The sequence below is a fragment of the Lycium barbarum genome, chromosome 10, assembly GCF_019175385.1.
Source record: "Lycium barbarum isolate Lr01 chromosome 10, ASM1917538v2, whole genome shotgun sequence".
In the NCBI taxonomy this organism is placed as follows: Eukaryota; Viridiplantae; Streptophyta; class Magnoliopsida; order Solanales; family Solanaceae; genus Lycium; species Lycium barbarum.
This window is the reverse complement of record NC_083346.1, coordinates 17,349,183-17,373,370: the sequence shown is the minus strand read 5'-3', so window position 1 is coordinate 17,373,370 and position 24,188 is coordinate 17,349,183. Positions and strand designations below refer to the sequence as shown.

Below are 24,188 nucleotides of genomic sequence, written 5' to 3'. Positions count from 1 at the left end.
TTTTCATTTTTACGAAGTAGTTATCCAACACGATTTTTTCTTTGAGAAAATTTATCCAAATATTATACATGCATCATTCATTTATATAACGTCTCATGTGTTTCAATTATGTCCACGCACTTTCATTTAGTAAAATATTTAACTTCCCGCTTTGAGCAATAGAAAAAAATTAAAATAGTTCAAAAGAAGTTGATATAACAAAGAAAATCTTATAGCACACTTAAAGTTTGAATTGTGATATTTTTTTTATTCTTATAACTTGAAATAATACTTTAATTTTTTATTATTAAAACATGAAAATACTATTTGAACAAGAATTTCGGAGTACCAAAATATTATGCCTAGATAATGAATTTTTGTAATTTGGAAATGGGTTAAGGGGATTATGTCCAAAAAATGGATTGTTTTACTCTATTGGAAACAAGAGCATAGTTTGATGACTTTGTTGTCCAAAAAATATCAAAAGTTACTTTAGTAGGACTTTTTTACAAGTTCAATTTGAGGCATTGACTCTGATAATTACCTCTACAATAGTCAATCCAAGATCCGGTGTATATTATTCTTATATTCAACATTGACTTTGAAACAGTGTTATATTCTGAAGATATGACAAATGATATATGACAATGTTCTAAAAACCCAGTCTCCACTTTAAAATATTATTCTGCGGCCATATTGTTTCTAAGTGAATTAAAGCGGAAAAGATATTGTGATTAGACTCTTTTAGGTAACTTGACCAGGATCTCACGATCTTATGATTCCTCTGTTTTTTTTTTTTTTTTCCTTTCTAAAACATAAATAAGTTTGAAAAAAGTTGTGTGCCAAAAGCATGTGAAAATGATCTATGCAAGCATAGCTTCTTGGGGGAGAAATTTATGTGTAGAATTGTAGTCAAATGTCGAATCTCTGGCTGATGTAATTAGTTTTTGTTCTTGTAATTCTGCGGAACATGATTCTTCAATACTGGTTACATAATGTTTTTTTTTTTTTTAAAAAAAAAAAAAAAGCCAAAGGTACATCAACATGTTGAAAAACTATATGTATAAAATTATTTCCGAGATACTCGAATAATATGAAATGGTTTCTTGAGGCATCTTCACTCTTTGAACCCGATTGATATCCAGGTTCGAAAGAAAGCAAGCCTTCAAAGAATTTGAGAACCAAAAGAAAAGACTCTTAACGACTACGCCAACACCATTTCTAGATCCGAAAATGGCTATCAGGGACTACTCCTATATGATTTTGCTCGATAGAATAATTTATACTAGTAACTTTCTCAATTATTTTCTATATTACAGGAATCTACCATCTATGTAAATTCTTGCTGCTATATGCATAAACTTATCTTCTATTTGTCTTCATGTAATAAAAAAATATCATGTATCGGCCACCAGTGAAATTTTTAATTTAAAGATTGGAACTGAGTCTTGCAACAATTTTATAGACATCCCAAGATAAGAAGAGTAACAAAACTTTTAAGCCGAAGAGTATTTTTCTAACGTGGTTTATAGTGATGTGCATATCAATCGAAGCATTACTTGTACCTTTACACTAGCAAAAGATTAAGTTATAACAAGGTATAGAGTAATTATTCGGAAGACAACAGAGACATATAAGCCGAGTACAAATACTTTGCAAACTAAAAAGTTTTATATATGACTGGTTGGTCGTAGGATTAGGTTACAACTATAACCAAGACATGAGTTTATGAAATCAACTTAACCAATATGACATGATATTTCGGGTCCAGATGTCTGTGACTTCAGCCTATTGGCGCTGGTGTGACAAAAAGTGTTTTAACTCACAAATTTGCAAATATTTAAAAAGTATACTCCCTTAATTATTCAGCTTTTGCCCTCTAATTATGTCCATTAGATTGTCAACGAGCAAGGCAAGGAAATTAAAATGGCAGACACCTCAAACACATGAACAAATATCAACTTTCCAGCATCATCCTTCAGCTTTATCAGACAAGGCACTGGATTTTTCATGCAAAAATAATCAAAACCTGTGACCATTAGGTTGATAGATCGATGCTCTATCAACTGAGCTATACACCAAATTAAGATGTACTAGTCAATAATAGTTGGTACAGAAAAGAGGACGACTCCCCTTCTTCTCCTCATATGAAAGGAGTGTTGCTCTGTATGAGGCTCGTAAGCACTTCTTAATGGCTAAGCTCGCAAACATGAGCAGCTAAGTTCTGATCAGCTCATAACAAGCTGAATGAGCTCGTCCAAGCAAGAGCAGTCCATACACTGCTGTGAAAAAAAAGGTCATCCCCTCCAGGAATACGAACTCAGCATCCCAAACAGGGCTTATGCACAGCCCAAAATATCCATAACAAAAACCATCGATTGAATTCCAGAGCTATTGCATTATTCAATAGTTAAAAGTATCATACAGTCTCAAATTTAGCAAGTTTAATCAAAACATGATAGAGGACAGTTTTCTTAACCTATAACAGTTACCCCCTCATCAGATAAGGGGAAGAGAGTATTAGCCATATGGTTTGGGTTATCAAGCATATGGGCGAGAAAGATGATTATATCATGATTTAAGCAGCTGTTTGAGACTTTTCAGTTTCCTGCTGTTGTTTCCACTGCTCCGGAGTGACAGCTTTTGTAATAGAGAGAGCGTGGATTTCCTTCATCTCCTCGGCCAGTGCACCATTAACCATTCTGTGCCTCTCCAGCAATCTTTTGCCTTCAAATTGTTCTGACACGACGACAACCGAGAATTTCGCGCCACATCTAAAAACAAGAACAAGTCCAATGTAAGAAAAGCGATCCTGAAAGAATGGAACTTTAAAAGCACTTCCACAGTTCTGAATACACTCCTGCATCTGAACTTACCCCCCAGACATATCAATCACTTCCTGCAAATGAAAAACGGAAATCAAAAGAAATGCTTAGGGAATTTCACTAGGAAAACAGAATGGATAAATAAATAAATAAATAAATAAACTATGAAGGGTTTTCTGTGTTTGAAAGAAACAGTAGAACATGATATGTAATTTGAGATATCAGGAAACAATATTCTAAATTTCTTCATTCGAAGTGAATTCTTTTTTTTTTTTTTGAGAAGGTAACAGTATTCGAAGTGAATTCTTAGCCCATTACTGTATTCTTTCTAGATTCAAAGAGACTTTGTACTTTTGATTCTCAAATGATCACCTAGATGGTGCATGAAGTGATCAAAGAACAGAATTAATCAACACGTGCTTTTGATCTATGGAATTCTAAAAAGCTACCCCTTCTACATCCCACTCAGGACTCCAACTTAAAATAATTAAAAGGTTGTTTCTTGGTGAGTGGATTTCAGATACTTCTACTTTTTTAATAATTACTTTGTATTTATATATTCATTTATTTTTGCCAAGTGATTCTTTACGACAAAACTTTAAAATAAAGCACTAATGCTGGTGAACATTTTGTTCATGTGATGGCCTAGAAATGCATAAATTGGGTTAGAAGCATTTTTGCCTTCCAATGTGCATAATTTAAGCCCACCTTAGATGTGTGTTTTTATGAGTCCATGAACCTAGCCTTATCACCCCCCCCCCCCCCCCCCCCAAAAAAAAAAAAAAAAGGTATGTGCATACCCATTCAAACCCAGGATGTTCAGATTGGACAGCTCTTTTTTTTTTTTTTGGATAACATGGACAACTTTTAATAGTACATTAATCAACTGTATTTAATATGCATTCACTTCATTAGAAAATTTATTATTCCTGCTACTGGAGCAGAGGAAAGAAATGGAAAGAGATTAAGTTAAGCAGCAGATGTTGTAATCAGCTAATGGAAACGGAATAGAGAAGATTCACATCATGGCTGCTGAAGAATTTCTACAAAAAGGATTCACAAAAATAGGATCTTGACACGTGAAGAACGGATACAAAGAATTCGTATAGTGAACCCCAGCTAAATTGGTACTGAGGTGTAATTAATTGATTTAGTGTACCAGGAAAAAGGCATAGAACTCCACATATCTTAACTTTCAAGAATAGGAAGTACAAGCAAGAGCATCAATATTTGAGCACAAATGTGTAAATAAAATTATATAAGCAGATGATGAAAAGCAGTTGTGTTACTTAGAGAAGGATAATAGACAAATAATTATAGCATGCCCAAGAACTGCTGAGGTGACAAAACAAATTTGTGGTTTTTATATATATATATCTTTTTAATCAGTCTTTGTGGATTTTGTATATCAGAGCTTATAAATTATTTATTCCATGTGAAGATCCTGTGCTCCAATTTACAGATGATCAGCATCTGTTGGTCATGAGGGACAAGATATCATCATCAAAGATGCTTGCCTCATTAGCCTATATTCAGTGCTTATATATAATCATGTTCCCTGCACACTCATACAGTCAGTCTCTCTTAAAATGACATAAATATAAGTTATGTGCTTTCCTTCTCGTTATTCTTTTCCACTTAACAAAGTGTAGTTAAATGCTTCAAAATGAGTAACGCTTGAAGCTTTTAACATGTCGCACCTTTTATGTTTAGAGATTGGCATACATTTAATTAGATACGGGAAGAAGATTTACATCCTACATGACAGATGTCGCACTTATTGACACAAAATATTAGGTAGTTCACATAAGAATTCCAGGATAAGAAAAACTCTCTCAAGTCCCTCAATACTTTTAAGTTTCTAACACCTAGCAATTGATGTAGCAGAAATCTTAGTATGGTGTCTCTCTCTTTTTTTTGATGACATGGGAACCCGCAGCCGCTATCCTTCGGGTGCGCACAGGGTAAACCCAGCTCCTGTGCAATAGCTCGCAAACCACACAGGAGAGGTAACCTGCACTAGGCAAGCCCCGTGCGACGAGCTCGACCCAAAAGGCAAATCCCCTGTTGTCGTAGGCAGGGGGTTTCAAACCTGAGACCTCCATTATGAAAGCCCCATGCTCAACCAACTGAGCCACCCTTGCGGGTTAGTATGGTGTCTCTCTTATTGACGTAAATAATAGGTAGTTCATATATGTATTCCAGGAAAAGGGCAACCATCTCAGGTTCCTCAATGATTTAAAGGGGTCATTTGGTTTAGAAGCAAGTTATGCAGGGATAAGTAATGTATGACAGGCAATTTTGTAATGTAGGGCAAGGATTATAATACAAGGATTGTAGTGTAGGGATTATTTATTTATTGGATGTTTGATTTGCTATACTAAAAAAACTATTATTAAGTGCAAGTTTTAAAATATATTTTTTATTCTTGTGAGGTATGACAAAATAAATATTGGTTACTACACGAAGGGTTGTTTTTGTTATCTAATAATTATACTCTGTGCATTCCTAATCCCCGCGTTCTTATTCCACATTTTATCCGAGATAAAATAATACACAGATTCCCGCATGACTTATGAGCATATTAGTTAGGCGAGAAAAGTGGAACCAAACATTGTACTATAAAATATCCTAAGTTTTACGTGGAAAGGAAGAGTGAAATCAAACATTGTATCAACAACGTTAGTTTTATGTGGAGATTGTTTTCTCCACTAGTCGCAACCAAATATCACATAAGTTTCTTCCACCTAGCCCTTGAATTCAGTATGATGGCATATGCTCTTGCGATAAGGTCTTATTAAAGCACCTTTTAGTAAACACTCCAACAAGTTTAGCTCTTTTTTTAGAAAATCATTTCAATGTTAAATGTTCTAACCTTCCTCATCTCCAAGACTGGCAATTTGTGGCTAGTGATCTAAATCAGGAAAGCAAAAAGGTTCAAATTTACAATTGAAGTATTTGATTTGTCCTATATTTGCCCTCTATTTACTTTTCGGTCCATGAAACATCTGAACTGCTAATTTCGTTCCATATTTTCCCCTCCCTTTGATTATCTTATTTATCTGTAGTAGCAACTGCTCCTTTTTTTCAGACTGCTTTATCATGACTTTTTCGCTTTCGTTATTTTCATTTTCATACTGTTTTGAATTGCTTGTCCTTATTTGACCTTTTTTGTCATGCTTTCTCTTCAGCCGAGGGTCTTTCGGAAGCAGCCTCTCTACGTTCCAAGGTAGGGGTAAGGTCTGCGTACACTTTACCCTCCCCAGACCCCACATTGTCAGATTTCACTGGGTATGTTGTATTTTCCTCTCCCTCTAACGGTCGTCCTGCTTGGCTCTATGATTTTCCACAGAGGAGCCAAGGAGACAAACAAAAGATCCAAATTTACCCCTAACCTACCAAATTAGTTTATATTATTTTAACAGTGGTATCTGGCTAGCTTGCACGCACCTCAACTTTACCACCCAATACGTGCTACAAAGAAGCACCTCGACTGCCCAAATGGATGGTGGTATTCTAGTCATATCTGCTCCTGATGGACCCATGCCACAAACAAAGGAGTATATTCTGCTTGCACGCCAGGTAGGTGTACCATCACTTGTGTGCTTCCTAAACAAGTGTGATGCTGTTGATGATCCAGAACTCCTGGAACTTGTGGAGATGGAACTCCGAGAGCTGCTTAGTTTGTACAAATTTCCTGGGGATGACATCCCTATGAGCACATGTACTGGAACTCTGTCCACCAAGGCTTGGTCTATTAGGATTTGAAGCTGAAACCTCATGATTTTCCACCCACTTCATTGACCACTAGACCTACTCCTTGGGTGCTCGAATTGGTTTATATATACCCTTTGCAATAATTTAAAATATGCCCATGAACAATTGGAAAGGTCCAAATATACCCTGAACAATTAGAGAAATCAAAATATAGCCCTACATGGCCAGACCAATTGGAGTGCAAGTTCCGTAGCATAACGCATGAGGTTGACATGGAAGTGAGGCTTGGTACTTGGGCCATTCAAAAGAAAGGAAGTTTCAAGTATCTTGGGTCTATTATTCACGGAAATTGAGAGATTGACGATAATGTCACAAATAGTATTGGTGCAGGATGGATGAAATGGAGGCTCGCATCCGGAGTCTTGTGTGATAAGAAAGTGCCACCAAAACTTAAATGCAAGTTCTACAGAATGTTGGTTAGACCTACTCTGTTGTATGCGGGGAGTGTTGGTCAGTCAAGAACTCTCACGTTCAGAAGATGAAAGTTGCGGAGATGAGCATGCTGCGATGGATGTGTGGGCATATTAGGACAAGAAATGAAAATACTCGGGACAAGGTGGGAGTGGCCTTTGTGGAGGATAAGATGCGGGAAGCGAGATTGAGAAGGTTCGGGCATGTGCAGAGGAGATGCGCAGATGCCCCAGTACGAAGGTGTGAGAGGCTAGCTATGAACGGTTTTAGGAGAGGTAGAGGTAGGCTGAAGAAATATTGAGGTGAGGTGATTACATAGGACATGGTGCAGGTCCGACTTACCGAGGACATGACCATAAGAGGTTATGGAGGACACGACCTTAGGAGGTTATGGAGGACACGAATTAAGGTAGATGGTTAGTAGGTAGTTGAGCATTGTCATACTAGTAGTCGTAGTATTATTCTTGTAGTTTCTTGCCATTCGATTTTTGATACTTTTGTTGTTTCTTATACTGTGATTATTGTATTAATGTGTGGTAGTTACGACCCTTTTTTCCAGACATCTTTATCATGCTTTTATAGTATTTTGCCATGACTTTTTATGCTGCTTTGCTTGTTCTTGTCCCAAGGATCTACCGGAACGGCCTTTCTACGTCCCAAGGTAAGGGTAAGTCTGCGTACAACTCCCCAGACCCCACTTTGTGGGATTTCACTAGGTATATTGTTGTTGTTGTTGTTGTTGTATGGCTAGACCAATTTTTTCACGGTGGGAAACTGTTAATGAAGGGGAATATTTTCAGACGAAAGATAACGGTGGGGGCTCCTTTGAGCCAAAAGGTAAACGGAGGAAAGACTTAAGAGGAATCGTTAGCGTTAGGGTATATTTGGACCTTTTCCCATCAGTAAATGCTCTCCTAGACTCAGGGAACTTCACAGCACATGAACTATAGGCCTATAGCTCACTCGCCTTCCTCTAACTTCAAACAAATGTACCATGGTATCTACCAAATAATCAAGTACAGAGCATGTTAATTCATAGCTTTCTACCTTTCCAATGAACTTAGCAGCTGTCGAAATTCGCAAGATACCTGGTCGAAACCATAGTTAAACAAATTTGTGAAGCAATGAGTAGAGACTGAAACACATAAATTGTGTTGGACTAACGTTTATAGTCCAACTCAGCTGCAAAACCAGAAGTGTGAAAATTGCAACTCTTCCTTGGTGCCTCTCGACTTTTCAGTTTGGTAGGGTCTCCATGGGGTTGAGATGTGGAGAGTATGGAGTGAGGGGTCTTAAATGACACATGCATGCCCCCTCACTTTGTTAGGTGTGGAATTGGCCAAACAAGTCAATTCTTTTGTTCACATAGTCGTGATGTAAGCGCTTACCTCATGATAGTCGTGATGTAAGCGCTTACCTCATCATAGGAAATTCATTCCTATAAATAGGTAGCTTATGGTTCATTTGTAAACACACCAAATTGAAGAAGACAACACATCCCAAAGAGAGAGAAAAATCTAAGAGAAATACTCTTAGTGAAAGGCCTAAGTAAGAGAAGGTCTTTGAGAGAATTTTCTGTGGTAAAATTCTTGAGTGTAATTGGGATTGGGGTTGTGAGGTTGAGTGTTGTAAACACTTGTAATATTTCTTCTTTAATAAGATCTGCAGCAGCAACGTGGACGTAGCTCTCACATTGAGGGTGAACCACTATAAATCTGTGTGTGCTATTTATTCTTCGCTTACATCACGGCGTAAGTAGGTTCTGTCTAAGGAGGTTGGTATTTAAGTGGTCCAGCTGTGACCCTCCAATATTTCCTGGGAACCTGCTTACAAAGGTCGGATTTGGGATTCAAATCCTAACAACTGGTATCAGAGCAACAGGTTGTGTTGTGATTTAGAAACGATGGGAGGCGAAGATGGTACGACGCACGGCATCGGTAAATTCGATGGTACAGACTTTGCGTTCTGGAGATTGCAAATTGAAGATTATTTATATGGCAGAAAGCTTCATGAACCTCTGAGTCTGAAACCAGAGGAGATGAAGCAAGCAGATTGGAATCTCCTCGACAGACAAGTTCTGGGAGTCATTCGGCTGACGCTGTCAAAGAACGTTGCTCACAATGTGGCAAAGGAGAAGACCACTGCAGATATGATGAAGGTATTGTCTGACATGTATGAGAAACCTTCGGCAAATAATAAGGTATTTCTCATGAAGAAACTATTTCATCCAAAGATGATGGAAAATGCTCATGTTGCTGCACACATAAATGAATTCAATACCATTGTAAATCAATTGTCATCGGTAAAAATTGATTTCGATGATGAAGTACAAGCTCTAATTTTGTTGGCATCCCTACCAAATAGTTGGGAGCTAATGAGAGCAGCGGTTAGTAATTCTGTCGGCAGTGACAAACTAAAGTTCAACGATGTTAGGGATCGTATCCTTGCTGAGGAGGTGCGCAGGACAGATTCGGGAGAGGCATCGACGAGTTCTGCTTTTAATGTTGAAAACAGAAGCAGAAATTATGACAGAAACTACAACCGAAATAGGGGCAGATCGAAGTCAAGGAATGGCAGGGGTCAATCCAGACCAGGACGAACACATGAGTGTTGGAACTGTGGAAAACCAGGTCACTTCAAGAAGAACTGCAGGGCGCCAAAGAAGGAGGACAACAAGGGGGCTGGAATCAACGCTGCTACGGAAGACATTGGCGATGCGTTGTTGCTATCGGTTGACAGCCCGATAGACTCTTGGGTGCTTGACTCAGGAGCGTCCTTTCATACCACCCCACATCATGATATAATGACAAACTACGTGGCTGGGAATCTCGGCAAAGTTTATTTAGCCGATGGAGAGCCGCTAGACGTTGTTGGCACGGGAGACATTAATTTGAAGATGTCAAATGGATCCTCGTGGAAGATTACAAAAGTTAGACATGTTCCAAAGCTGATGCGAAACCTGATTTCAGTAGGTCAGCTTGATGATGAGGGATATGATCTCAACTTTGGTAATGGGTCTTGGAAGGTGGCGAAAGGTGCTATGGTAGTTGGCCGAGGAAAGAAGATTGACACTCTCTACATGACGGATAGCTGTCGTGATATTGTTGCTGTGGTTGACAACACAAAGAAGACAGATTTGTGGCATTGTCGTCTTGGGCATATCAGCCAGAAGGGGATGAAGCTGTTGGTGACAAATGGCTTAATTCCGGAGCTGAAGACGGTGAACCTTCATACGTGTGAGAGCTGCATTCTCGGAAAACAAAAGCGAGTAAGCTTCTCAAGTGCAGGCAGAGAGTTGAAGGTCGAAAAGCTGGAATTGGTGCACACAGACGTGTGGGGACCTACCACTGTACCCTCCCTTGGAGGATCACACTACTACGTGACCTTCATTGATGATTCAACCAGGAAGGTATGGGTTTATTTTATGAAAAATAAATCCGATGTGTTTAGTGTATTCAAAAGATGGAAAGCCATGGTCGAGAATGAAACAAACCTCAAGTTGAAGTGTTTGAGGTCCGACAACGGCGGAGAATACACTGATGGTGATTTCAAACGGTACTGTGCCGATAATGGGATCAAGATGATGAAGACTATTCCTGGAACGCCGCAACAGAATGGAGTAGCCGAAAGAATGAACCGAACGTTGAACGAGCGTGCTCGGAGTATGAGAATACACTCTGGACTGCCCAAGACATTCTGGGCAGATGCAGTCAATACCGCGGCCTTCTTAATTAACCGAGGACCGTCAGTTCCCTTGGATTTCAGAATTCCAGAAGAAGTCTGGAGTGGCAAGAAGGTAAATCTTTCATTTCTGAAAGTGTTCGGTTGCTTATCATATGTTCATAATGATGATACGGCTAGAAGCAAGCTTGATCCAAAATCAAAGAAGTGTTACATACACCGAGCTTGGGTACCGATTTTGGGATGAACAAAATCGGAAGATCATCCGAAGCAGGAATGTTGTCTTTAACGAAGAGGTACTGTACAAAGACAAGCTGCAAAAGAATTCAGAATGTCAGGACAAGGAATCGGAAATAGTCGATTTGAGGGACTTTCCGGCACCTGAGCCGCAGCCAGGTACAACCGAGGCAGAGGAACAAACAATCCGAGTAGGTGCTGATGAAAGTGCTGATTCTGAAACAAATGAACAGACGCCAATCACAGAGCTGCGTAGATCATCCAGGATCAGGAAGCCGCTTCACAGGTACTCTCCATCCCTCAACTACATTCTACTCACTGATAGAGGGGAGCCGGAATGTTATGAAGAAGCAATGCAAGTCGATGAATCGACTAAGTGGGAGCTGGCAATGAAGGATGAAATGGATTCACTATCGGCAAATCATACATGGGAATTATCCGAGTTGCCAAAGGATAAAAAGGCATTGCAAAACAAATGGGTTTATCGGATAAAGGAAGAACCCAATGGAAGCAAGCGTTATAAAGCAAGGCTGATTGCAAAGGGATTTCAACAGAAAGAAGGCATTGACTATACGGAGATCTTCTCTCCCGTAGTCAAGATGGTGACTATCAGAACTGTTCTTGGGCTGGTAGCAAAGGAAAATCTACATCTGCAACAGATGGACGTGAAAACTGCATTTCTTCACGGTGATCTAGACGAGGAAATCTACATGCGACAGCCGGAGGGATTCAAAATCAAAGGAAAGGAGAATCTGGTGTGCAAACTTCAAAAGAGTTTGTACGGACTAAAACAGGCTCCAAGACAGTGGTATTTAAAGTTTGACAGCTTTATGAAGAAAGCTGATTTTTCAAGGTGCGAGGCAGATCATTGCTGTTACTTCAAAAAATTTGAAGACTCGTACATGATACTGCTACTCTATGTCGACGACATGCTAATCGTAGGAGCAAACCTACAGGAGATTGATCGGTTGAAAAAAGGGTTATCGGAAGAGTTTGCAATGAAGGATTTGGGAGCTGCAAAGCAAATCCTTGGGATGAGAATCGACCGAAGCAAGGAGGGCATCAAACTCTCACAAGAAGAATATGTGAGGAAAGTTATCAAAAGGTTTAACATGCATGATGCCAAGCCAGTCAGCACTCCCTTGGCTGGACACTTTCGGTTGTCAAAGGATCAGTCGCCGACAACCGAGGATGAGAAGAAGCAGATGGACAAGATACCTTATGCATCTGCAATCGGTAGTCTTATGTATGCAATGATATGTACAAGGCCAGACATTGCACATGCAGTGGGAGTTGTCAGCCGATTTATGAGCAATCCGGGAAAGCAACACTGGGAGGCTGTGAAGTGGATATTCAGATATCTGAAAGGCAGCTCGAGTTCAGCTCTGTATTTCCGAAAATCAAAAACAGGATTGCAAGGGTATGTTGATGCTGACAACGGTGATGATATTGATAGCAGAAAGAGCACATCCGGGTATGTTTACACCTTCGGAGGTACTGCAATCTCTTGGGTTTCCAAGTTGCAAAAGATAGTAGCTCTCTCTAGTTGTGAGGCTGAGTACGTTGCTGTGACGGAGGCCACAAAGGAAATGATGTGGCTACAATCTTTTCTGCGGGAATTGGATCAGGACCACGAGGGAAGTGTGCTATATTGTGATAGCCAAAGCGCCATTCATTTGGCAAAGAACCCGGTTTACCATGCTCGAACGAAGCACATACAACTCCGGTACCATTTCATTAGATCAGCTTTGGAAGATGGAGCGCTAGTGCTTGAAAAGATCGCAGGGAGTCAGAATCCAGCAGACATGCTGACAAAGGCAGTGACGATAGACAAACTGAAGCTATGCTCAACTTCAGTTGGCCTGCACGAAGTATGAAAGTAGGAAAGAGCTGCTGCATCGATCAAAGTGTGAAGACAAATTAAAATTAGTCGTCAAGTGGGAGATTTGTTAGGTGTGGAATTGGCCAAACAAGTCAATTCTTTTGTTCACATAGTCGTGATGTAAGCGCTTACCTCATGATAGTCGTGATGTAAGCGCTTACCTCATCATAGGAAATTCATTCCTATAAATAGGTAGCTTATGGTTCATTTGTAAACACACCAAATTGAAGAAGACAACACATCCCAAAGAGAGAGAAAAATCTAAGAGAAATACTCTTAGTGAAAGGCCTAAGTAAGAGAAGGTCTTTGAGAGAATTTTCTGTGGTAAAATTCTTGAGTGTAATTGGGATTGGGGTTGTGAGGTTGAGTGTTGTAAACACTTGTAATATTTCTTCTTTAATAAGATCTGCAGCAGCAACGTGGACGTAGCTCTCACATTGAGGGTGAACCACTATAAATCTGTGTGTGCTATTTATTCTTCGCTTACATCACGGCGTAAGTAGGTTCTGTCTAAGGAGGTTGGTATTTAAGTGGTCCAGCTGTGACCCTCCAATATTTCCTGGGAACCTGCTTACAAAGGTCGGATTTGGGATTCAAATCCTAACACACTTCCCATAGTCATTCTCCATGGGTGGCTCTGTTCTTCGTACATACTACTTATCTAACCAAAAAACAGACTCAGCTAAACAACCTCGGAATTGTTTTACATAATTCTATATTTTGAAATCCAACTCCATGCCTAATACCTCACCTGACTTGTCATCTATGGTACTCTTATTTCCCAAGTTGACGAGCAATAGAACTCTTAAAATATTTGCACAATGCCAACTGATTGAAATTGGAACTTTTAAGACATAGCAGTGAAGAGTACTAATATACAAGTTTGATGGATTTTGAGCCTAAAACGTCTTAGTCTCAACCTTCCACCTCAAACATCAAGCCAAGATTCATCGGCTATCATCAATTTCTAGAGCTTGGCATTACAATAAGCGTAATCCTACAAAATTTGGATTGCAAAGTGCCAATTGGAACCTATATCAACTTCATAGTGCAAACCGCAGATTTAAAGATAGCCAGGGCACTGCTTGATGATCAAATCAAACAGAACCAAACAATCCGAGAAACGGTCATTCTGGAAACATTTGCTAACAAATAACCGGTCCAACATCAACAGCTAAATACAGATGACAAAAACTTAAATCAAAATTATTGTAGTAGTAGATGCTATAAATTAGAATCTAAAAGTTTTACCGTATTCTTGCATATTATACTTGAACATAACGCATCAAAATTCTGTATTTGGGCAGAATATTTATATCTTTATTTTCCTTTCACACGTAGTTCAAGTATCAGTCTAAAAATCAGTTAATAAGTTGAGTGGTAAATGCAAACAAGAAAACCCACAATTGCAATTCACTACAAACTCTAGAACCAAAGTGCCTCTTTAGTAGAGAATTCCAATTAAAGGAACACGCGCTTATAAAAGAATACATGAAGTTAAAAAGTAAAAAAAAAAAAAAAAGACACACAGAGAAAATAGATTTACCAGATGAGAAGGGTTCAACTTTGCAGTTAGTGAAGATTCAACTTGCTCCTTTGTCACCCCCATCAATATTATCTCTCTCTCTCTACACTTGCAATTTCCCTTCTTTGTGATTTTGTTTTACAGAGGGAACTAAGGTGAAATGACGAAAATAGTCTCTTATTTTCGTTAGTTTTTTTTGTTTTTTTTCCACCATTTTTGTTAGGTTTACAATAGGTCCTTAAATATACCACCCTCCGCTGTTTGGCTAAACTTCTACAATCAGCTTATTTTGAAAAAAAAATTAAAAATAGTTTATGTTTGGCCAATTCATTTAAAAAGCACTTTTGAACATTAATTAGTGGTTGGCCAGACTTTAAAAAGTGTTTCTAAGTGTATTTTCGCTTTTAAAAAAGTGTTTTTGAGCAGAAGCTATATTTTTTAGCTTCTGCTACTCCCAAGAAGCACTTATTTTCTCCGAAAAGCTTGGTCAAATATCTCACTTTTTTTTAATGAGCACTTTTGGGAAAAAATAAGTTTGGCCAATGACGTTATTAATTTGTTTGTCTTCATTACTATTTGGACAGTCAAAGGATATTTTTTTATCATAATTTTTGCAAATGCTTTCTAAATATTTTGAATTATTAACTATTAGTATAACTTATAGAACTTTTTATGTAATTTCTAAAGATTTAAATTTTATTTCAAAAAAATTAAGATTCTATGTCTGAATTTATACCGAATATTAGTTAATTTGCCCATCGCCGGATTATGCCAAAACCAATTGAAACGGATGAAGTATATTTTTAAGCAGTTTTAAGCCTTTAAAATTGTTACAAGTGAATTTTGTGTCTCCATAAAATTAACTAATTCATTTTTTTAAGACCCGTAAAAAACCTAACTAAAACACACACACGACAAAAAAAAAAAAAAAAGGTCAAATCTTAAAAATTGCGTCACCAAAACTAAAAATGAAAAAAAATGTGAGTTCATTACTTCTTCTTTTTTTCACAATTTTTGTTAAATCTAATAATTAAACTTTGTTATATTTGTTCTTTTGGCAAGTCATTATTTACTCTAAAAGATGCTATACTTTTGTTCTTTTGGCAAGTCATTATTGCTAGATCATGAATAATAGAGTTCTGACTTTTATATTGATTTTCTTACTATAATTTCTATTTTTTATGAAATTACACATTCAGCAAATCATAAATAGCATTATAAAAAGTCCATCCTTTAAAAAAATATTTAAAAAATAATAGTTAGAAGTTGTACTAGAAAATTATCTTTGATATACAAGGGGCAAGAGATGAGGAAATGAGATTTTTTGGCCTCGTATAATTTAAATAGAAAAAAATGACTTGTTCAAATCTCTTATATGTTTTTTTCAGATCTCTTATGTGTAAAAAAATATGAAGATTTCTTGTAAAAGGATCATAAAATTTAAAAAAAAAAAAAATTGTAAAGGGTCAAATAACTATTTCTCCCACGGGAGACTGGCAGGCCTGAAATGAATATGTTACAAACTCCATTCGTTTCTGTTAGAAGAGAAACTGATAATGCTGAATAAGAAACATAACCATTCCTTTTTCTATGTTAATCTTTTCTTTTAAGGAACACTGTTGCTAAGTATTGTTTTTCCTTTCCCTTTTTTTGGTTTGTTGCTAAAGAATTGAGAACCCAATTTTAGGGCCAGAAAATGTCCAATCGTCAAACTTCTGTCCACTGCCAATTAAATCCGCTTTACATTAGATTCTATATGGGTGGAAAAAAAAAAAGCAAGGAAGGAAAAACGCATATATTCCGATAAATCCAATTCGAATAAAATGAATCAATCATTCGCAATGAAAAAAAGAGAACAAAATAAGAATTAATGGAGAGTGGAAACAACAGTAAATAAAATCCTTTTTTTTCCCCTTCAAAGTACTCATTTCTTATCAAATTTAGTCTTAACACACGCTCACAGAGATCTTTTTTTTTTTTTTTTTAATTAAAGCAACTACATATTCCAGTGTTAAATGTTCTTTTCCAACCGTATAACAGAAACAGACAAACACATAGAATAATCTGATCCTGATGAGGAAAATAGCTACTTTAGATGAGTGACAATTTTGTTCCATATCTACCAGACTACAAACTAATTTTTCTCATCTGATGAAGAAAACAGCTAGTTTAGGTGAGTGATTGAGCCTAAATTGTGTTCCATATCTACAAGACTACAACTAATTTTTCTAATCTAATGCTGATGTAGCTTAATCAAGGGGATGTAGCTCAGAATTCAGATATACAGCAATCGAACTGATAAAATTATAACCAAGAAAATTTGAAGGGCTGGTAGTGGACTGTTTAAAAATTTGATGGATAATTGACCATCTCTCTACTCTTTTTCACTGACATATCAAACTTCACGTACCACTAACCCACGCATCACAAGCTACACTTTAACCACTAGATCAAGGGTAAATAGCACTCAAACAAACATATACACCGCACAAACGCCTTTTAACTTTGACCACATGAGCTTGCCCACCTTTGCAATTTCCAAGCCAAGATAGAATGAGAGTTGCCATTAGTATACGGTCAGTGTAAAATAGTTAACTTATGAAACGTCCCCGTAATACAGAATGAATACTGCCCGTCTTCTGAAATCATTACATGGCTTTGCAAAACCCATGGAGCTGACATTTGGCCTCGAAACAACTAATCATACGCCCAACAAATAAAGAGAGATCGTTCAAAAGCCAAGGACGAGTAAATAGGAATTTGTTTTCCATGATAATGTTTTCTTGGTGGATACTATGGGAGTGAGGGTTCGGGGGGTGGGTGGAGGGTGGAGGGTGGAGGGTGGAGGGTGGAGGGTTGCAGGCGTAGGATTGGTGACAAAAAGACGATAAACTTGGAGCATCACTTATAAAACTTATTTTCCCTAATTCCATTAGAAAAGTCATTTTCCTCTTTTTTAAAAGGAATTGTTTTCCTAAAGATGTTTCCAAAACATTTTGACCAACCAAGAAAAAATTGAAAACATTTTCTATAAAATATTTTACCCCACAGTCCATACCATAGAGTCGTAGGACGGAGAATTTTCTCATTTTGAAGTTATACGCACAGAGGTAGCAGACTAACAGTATCCGATGATCAATTTGCATACCAATTGACTTTTCATTTCACAGTTGTAAGTTGTAACCTTAGATATGCAGTAAAAGATTCATGTGACCACTACGCAGTTCAAGACTCATCAGGCCCTAAACAATTACATAAACTTCTAAAGCTCAGGTTACAAATATCGAATACTAGAGAGATCACAAGCATTGCAAAATTAATAGTCTTTTGCTTCGAAAACCAAATGTGCTACCCAAGACCACCTTCCCCCGACAATAGTCTATTGAGTCAACTGCAGCACCTTAAACCAAATATAGCGTGCTTGCAGATTTCGATACACGATTATGCCTCCCCTGATCAGGTAGTCCGAAGTGGAGGAGACACCAGTATTACACCATCTCCACGCACAAATAGGAATGGAATAGTCCGCCTCGTAGCCTAAAACACAATCAAGAGAACCATTGTCAGGTGATTTTGCATCCATTAGTGTATAGAAAGCGAAAAATCATTCTTCCCCACCTAACATTAACATACATACAGCAACTCTTGCAAGAAGCAATCCAAAGTAAACATAGCAGGGGGTGGGATCCAGGATTTCAAGAAGATGGGTGCACTATCATGAATAGCGAATCCAGGATTTAAATTTGATGGATTCAACCTTAGATTCTTACTGGTGAAATGCAGAAGTAGCCTTCTCGGACCCTAGTTTAAAGAAAAACTGAAATGTACAGAGTCTTAAAAGTTTATCTGCCTCAGAATCTACTTCAAGCATGCGGGTCTAAAGTTAAAAATCGCGTAGAGTTTTCAAATTCTAACCCCAAGGTCTGAATTTGATCTTTGGCTTTTAAAGCTTCAGACCTTCGGGTATAGAGTAAAGACTTTGACAATGTCGAACTTCATATCCGAAGGTCTCTAGAAGAAGAAGCAGGTTGAATCTAAAGATTGCCGAAACTGACTGAACTTTAAAATAGTGTTCATAAACTAAATATATTTAAACAAGGTGCTACAAGCAGCCATCTAGTGTCATTTGCTATTGAGCCAATTACACTCTTGAAATATATACATACATACATACATATACATATACATATATATATATGTATATACATATATATATATATATGTATATGTATGTGTATATATGTATATGTATGTGTATATATATAGATATAGATATATATACATATATATACATACATATGTATGTATGTGTATATGTATGTATATACATACATATACATATATATATATACATACATATACACATACATACATATGTATGTATATATATGTATATATATATGTATGCATATATATATGTATATGTATGTATATATATATATATATATATATATATATGTATGTATATATATATATACACACATATACATATACATATATATATAATGTTACGATTAGATGAACCCAGGTTCAATTTGTGTTTTACATTTTACAATTTGTTTTTTACATTTTAATTTTTCACATATAGCTATACCTCCAGATTGAAAAAGTTGGGATGAGTTGAACCAATTGACTATATGCGACATCCTCCATTGCTACTAGATTAATATAGATATTTGGCTTAATTATATGAAATTTCACCATTATAAAAGGAAACTGGAGATTTCAATATGTCAGACTCGGGGATATTGAACGAATAAACCAAATAAATAAAGAAAGAAAGACAAAGAAAAGTACTTAATTAAAACACAAGATGGACGTGGGAATTGAATCTTCAACTTCAACCTGAATCATAGAGGTGCACCCAATGACCCCACAACCATTGGCAACATTGGACTCTTTGATTACACGCAAATATATTGAAGCAGAGTTTTGAAGAGATATAATATTGCTTTACATAGTCTAAGGAAGAGAGCAGGGATGCACGTGAACCGACACCCCTCCCTTTGGATACACCCTTGATTCTACTTCAAGTGTAATATTTAGGTTGTTGCTCAATTCATTGCATATATAATCATTAGCCTAACAGAATGTGATGCTCTGCCTTTCACCGGAAATCAAATACATGTACGAGGATTACATTAGTGTTAAGGCAAAAAAGAGGTTACTGCCGCTTCAATTAGATAAAGTTAGAAATCACTACATCACTCAATTATCATACACTGTAACTGCAGAACAATTAAACCTCATGGCATCGCTTGGTTCTGATGTTAAATAGTTCCTGGTGTTTGTGCTTTGTCTAAGAGTAGAAAGCTTCTCGGAACTTCAGATGGAGAACACCTATCTTCTAAAAGCTAAAGTTCATTTCATCATATGAGCAGAGTCTATAGCAATAGACTTGACCTGGCTCCTTATCTCTTGCCCATTCACCGATACCAACCCCTGCTGCTCAAACTTGACCAAAGATTCCCTCGACATGCATTCTTGTTTTAGACTATTATCCAAGTTCAAGTAACATAGGAGGAGCAACACAACATTTCCATCTACCCATATAACTCATCAATTTACATTCAAGCCACAAGAAGAAAGCAATGCTTCGTAAAATATCCTATTTTACTTGAGATAATGGGCTCCCCCCTTCCACTTCTAAATTAGGTTTCTATTTCATCGGGTACAAAAATAATAGAACCAGAGCTTAAAAATTGGTAACTGCTACTCCCTCTTTCCCAATTTATTCATCCTTTCCTGATAATATATATATATATATATATATATATATATATATGACACCCTTCACTTTTTAGTCGGTCCCAAAAAGAATGACACATTCCTATACTTCGTAACAATTTAACTTTAAATTTCCCATTTTAATCATAATGAGATGATTTATAGCCATAAATATTTACGGCTGGATTTAGACCACAAATTTTAGAAGTCTTTCCCTCATTCTTAAACTTTGTGCCCAGTAAAACACCTTCGCATACATTGGAACGCAAGGAGTATTTATTTATTTTTTCAACCCTAGAGGGATTTTCAGCATTGCTTTTCCATTAAATAGATAGCCACTACTTAAACAATGTTTTTACACTGGTGGTGCCTGAGGCCAACTTGGGCACACCTTGACTATTCCACCGGGTACTTGCTACCTCCCGCTAGCATAGGTACCAAATAACTCTGTCCATCAAATGCTTAGGTTTTCACCCACTTCATAAACCACTAGGCCACTCCCTTGGGTGCTAAACAATGTTCTCTCTACACAGATACAACAGATTGTTCACTCTTTGATTTCTCTTTCTCACATACGCCTGCAGCGTAATTTTAGAACCCTCTGACAACTCCCAGTTTAGGAAATACTACTTCATCTTTCAAGACCCAAACATCTTCTAGTGAAAGGTCCTTTTAGCAGCTTAAGTTGCAAAAAGAAATTTTGTGATACCTCTTTTGCAGTAGAAATTTTCAAGTACCGAAACTACCTAATAATCTTGAGTACATCTATCATCCACTAGTTTCCATACTTATCCAAGGGGGGTCAGACAAGCTAAAGCAAATATTCCTTAGTATGAAAGATATATTGAGCATCGCCACTGAAAATAAACGAGAAGAAATGAAACAAAATACAACAGAGACAAAAACATATCGCGGGGGGATCAACAACATTATCTGCTGAATAAGCTCCATTGGAAGTTGGGATAATTCTAAAGTCCTATTGATGTAGGATAGGTGGCAGTCAAAGCTAGCTTATTGTACAGAGTACTAGTAGTCCACTTAAACATATTACAACTGAGGGTCTGATGCTAATTGGAACTATGTATTACAATGACCAGAAAAGGAGAAAAGAAATATATCTCAATTTCAAACAAACAAAAAAAGAGTAGGTAAAAGAAATTAAGCATACCCGAACTATCTCTTCATAGGTTTCATCATCAATCTCAACTGTGGTCACAATTTCTTCAACATCACCAAGAATCATATTAAGATGCTGATCATAAGCCTGGAAAGGAAACCACACGAGAGCTTAGTGTCACCTCATCAGATTTTCTCCGTACAATTTTAAGGAATTGGAAACAGTCAAAAGTAAAATACGATTCATGTATGCTTGATATTCAAAGTGGATTTTTGGAACTTATGATGCCTGAGAAATTACCCAAGAATCAGAAGACAAAAACAGAATCTAGTATCCTTAAAGCAGAGGAATAGCAAAATGAACCCCTAAAGACCATAACATAATTCAGTAATTTCCAGCCACATCATGTAATTGTTCTTCAGCGTTCTTTCGTAATGCAACAATTTGACAACAGTCTTATTTTCCTTCTCAGGACTATATGACCAGGCAAACAAATATTCGAAGAAACAGGCAAACAAAAAACAAAATCTCCACTGAACATGCAGGTTTATTGTATGCAAGTAGTTTCATTGATGATGAAGAGTGGAGACAGGTCCTTGTTTATTCCGATCTCAACATTATTTGTCTAATCTTTCGCGTCCAACCATCTCGAATGTTGACATTAGGGAAAGATGCGTTTACATATTTGGTCTAGTGACTGATAGTCTAGTTCATACTTTGTCTGTTAGTTCCTTGTTTTCACAAATAAGGTCTCCTTTCTCAGTCAACTTATTTCCTATTGTTCCTATTTTTAGAAATTTTATTATTCAAGAGATACTGACAAATAAAAATACTCACAAGGCTTTCTTTATCGACAAAATAGACATTAAGTCTTATCACATTATTTGTTACAGTATCATGCTGCTTTCTTTATGCTATTTTCAGTTAATGTCAGCAGCATTTAATCGGCATAATAGTTTGAAATCCAAATATCCCCATGTTTGTACTACAGCAAATTAGTATCTTCTTTAAGAAAAATACGATAGCGAATTAATATCTTTATACACCCACTTTCCTATTTGCTTATCCATAACCTCATACTAGCATATTATTTAATATTTCTAAAGAATTTTTGGTGCTTGCATATTGTTTATGAGTTGATGTAAAGTGCTAGTACTTATTAAACAAAGAAAGAAACCTGAAGATGAAAGAAAAGTGAAAACACGAAAATATGATAAAAACCCTAGAAAATATCCTATGTTACGAATAAAGCTGCAAGTTGTAACACCCTGGGAAGATTAAAAAAGTACCAAATTGCATGAATATACAAGACTCAATTCTAGTATTAAAAAGATAAAAGAGTAAAGAACAGCAGTAAAAATTGAGGTACATGAAGTTTGCCACGTAGTTCTCTGTCGGAACGGAGTTTAACATAGATTCTCTCGTCAAGACTGAGTCTAATGAGATCCAATGGCTCCTTCACTGTACTCTCTTCTTCACTTCCCATTTGCGCGACTACTTGATTGAATGAACGGAACCCCTAATTGATTGATTGTATTATTACACAAAAAGGAAGTGGGCAGGGTTAGACGTTGGCGGAAGGGCCTTATGTCAAGTAAGCCCAATTGTTGTGGGAGTCATTTGCACTTCTCTTCCGACTGGTCTTTATTTTGCCCTTAAAATCAAATGGGGGCATAAGTTACGCATAATAATATTCACAAGTTATGCTAGCTAGCTCTTTAAAAAAAATTAAGCATAAATTCCATTTTGAAGGGTAAAAATTAAAGACCAATTCATTCGAAGGCCTATCCGTGCAATTACTTTTTTGGCAACAGGTTAGAGTTATGCAAGCATAAATAATACATGAATTAGTTATGAGGCAATATGTATATATTATTTTATGCAGAAATCAGTTATGTGGCATTTAATTCATATATTAGTTATTTATACTATTTAGCTATTCCTTCTTCTATATCATGCATAACTTAATACATAGATTTTATTATAACTTATACATGTATTAGTTACGCGGGTTTCTAAATTACAAATTGAACACCGTATTAATTTTATACGTGAATAAATTATCTCCTAACTATCTACCAAATGCGGTATTATTTATGCCGGATTTAATATTTGCTAACTCACCTTTAAACCAACTACCAAATGACCCCTTAGGTTTCCTGTTGCGATTTAATTTTTCTTTTCTTTTTGGGTTATTTATGAGGGGAGATGATCATATTTCTGTTTCAATTTATACATACACATACTTTGAATAACGTTGAAGTGTATAATAGGTATAAGTTGTTAAAATAAAAACTGGTGATAACTCTTTAAGGTCGTTTATGTATATGGCCAATACGATATCTAAAAGCATGCTTAATAGTATATATACTAAGTAATAATTAATTACTTCATGTATGGTAATATCTTCCATCTATTGAAAATTATGAATATAGTTCAAATGTTCGTCAAGCTTTCCACCTTATTTGTTTTTATGAACTACTAAAAAAATTGTATGTTTACCTTATATGATAGTTTAATACTGTTTACTTGTTGATTTCTCCAGAGTATGAATATCTCACTGTCACATTTACGAATCCACACAAGATTTTTTAATAGTGACGCTTCTTTTGCTAATAAAGTTAATACAATAATCACTCTAATTAAATAGCACGTTCAATATGTTTACAAGTGCTAATCACTTATTGCCATCTTATATGTCAATTTGAAGGTCTATTTAAAGAGGTATTGAAAAATTAACCTGATAAATAAGACATTCAAATTCAGTGAACAAAGCTATCGAAAGGCCATAAAGCTTGTGAGGTTAGTATTTTAACATAACATTAAAATAGCTTTCATGTATCTGTGGAACTAATCAGAAATTCATATATTGATATATGCTAAACATTCAGTAAATTTACTCAAAGGATTAAAATAATTTAAGGATCAAAGCCCAAAGGTATGAGGTATCTCCAAAATTTGATTACGTTTGCGTCATGTGAATATTTTTTAGTTGTTACATATTAGACATTATTAACGTGACGCGTG

At 36.6% G+C, this 24,188-nt stretch overlaps 2 protein-coding genes across 2 annotated transcripts; both read right to left on the bottom strand.

Annotated features, from left to right (window-relative positions):
* Positions 1-2,353: 2,353 nt before the first annotated feature.
* Positions 2,354-14,490, bottom strand: LOC132614091 (protein BOLA2). The gene is made up of 3 exons (XM_060328450.1): positions 14,339-14,490; positions 2,856-2,878; positions 2,354-2,753 (listed from the first exon to the last, which is right to left on the bottom strand). Exons 1-3 carry the CDS (start codon positions 14,399-14,401, stop codon positions 2,558-2,560), a joined length of 282 nt encoding a protein of 93 aa, XP_060184433.1. The 5' UTR covers positions 14,402-14,490; the 3' UTR covers positions 2,354-2,557.
* A 2,954-nt stretch (positions 14,491-17,444) lies between these two features.
* LOC132615134 (sm-like protein LSM3A) lies at positions 17,445-22,740 on the bottom strand. The gene is made up of 3 exons (XM_060329711.1): positions 22,531-22,740; positions 21,213-21,308; positions 17,445-17,854 (listed from the first exon to the last, which is right to left on the bottom strand). Exons 1-3 carry the CDS (start codon positions 22,645-22,647, stop codon positions 17,774-17,776), a joined length of 294 nt encoding a protein of 97 aa, XP_060185694.1. The 5' UTR covers positions 22,648-22,740; the 3' UTR covers positions 17,445-17,773.
* Positions 22,741-24,188: the final 1,448 nt, after the last annotated feature.

Bases quoted from the DNA above. Each gene is read 5' to 3' on its own strand.
- LOC132614091 (XM_060328450.1), bottom strand. From the start codon at position 14,401: ATGGGGGTGACAAAGGAGCAAGTTGAATCTTCACTAACTGCAAAGTTG. The intron at 2,879-14,338 runs GTAAATCTATTT...TTTCATTTGCAG, and splicing joins AGTTGAACCCTTCTCATCTG to GAAGTGATTGATATGTCTGG. The intron at 2,754-2,855 runs GTAAGTTCAGAT...TCTTGTTTTTAG, and splicing joins GTGATTGATATGTCTGGGGG to ATGTGGCGCGAAATTCTCGG.
- LOC132615134 (XM_060329711.1), bottom strand. From the start codon at position 22,647: ATGGGAAGTGAAGAAGAGAGTACAGTGAAGGAGCCATTGGATCTCATT. The intron at 21,309-22,530 runs GTACCTCAATTT...TTTCCTTTCCAG, and splicing joins AACTACGTGGCAAACTTCAT to GCTTATGATCAGCATCTTAA. The intron at 17,855-21,212 runs GTATGCTTAATT...ATTGTGTTTTAG, and splicing joins CCTATGAAGAGATAGTTCGG to GCTACGAGGCGGACTATTCC.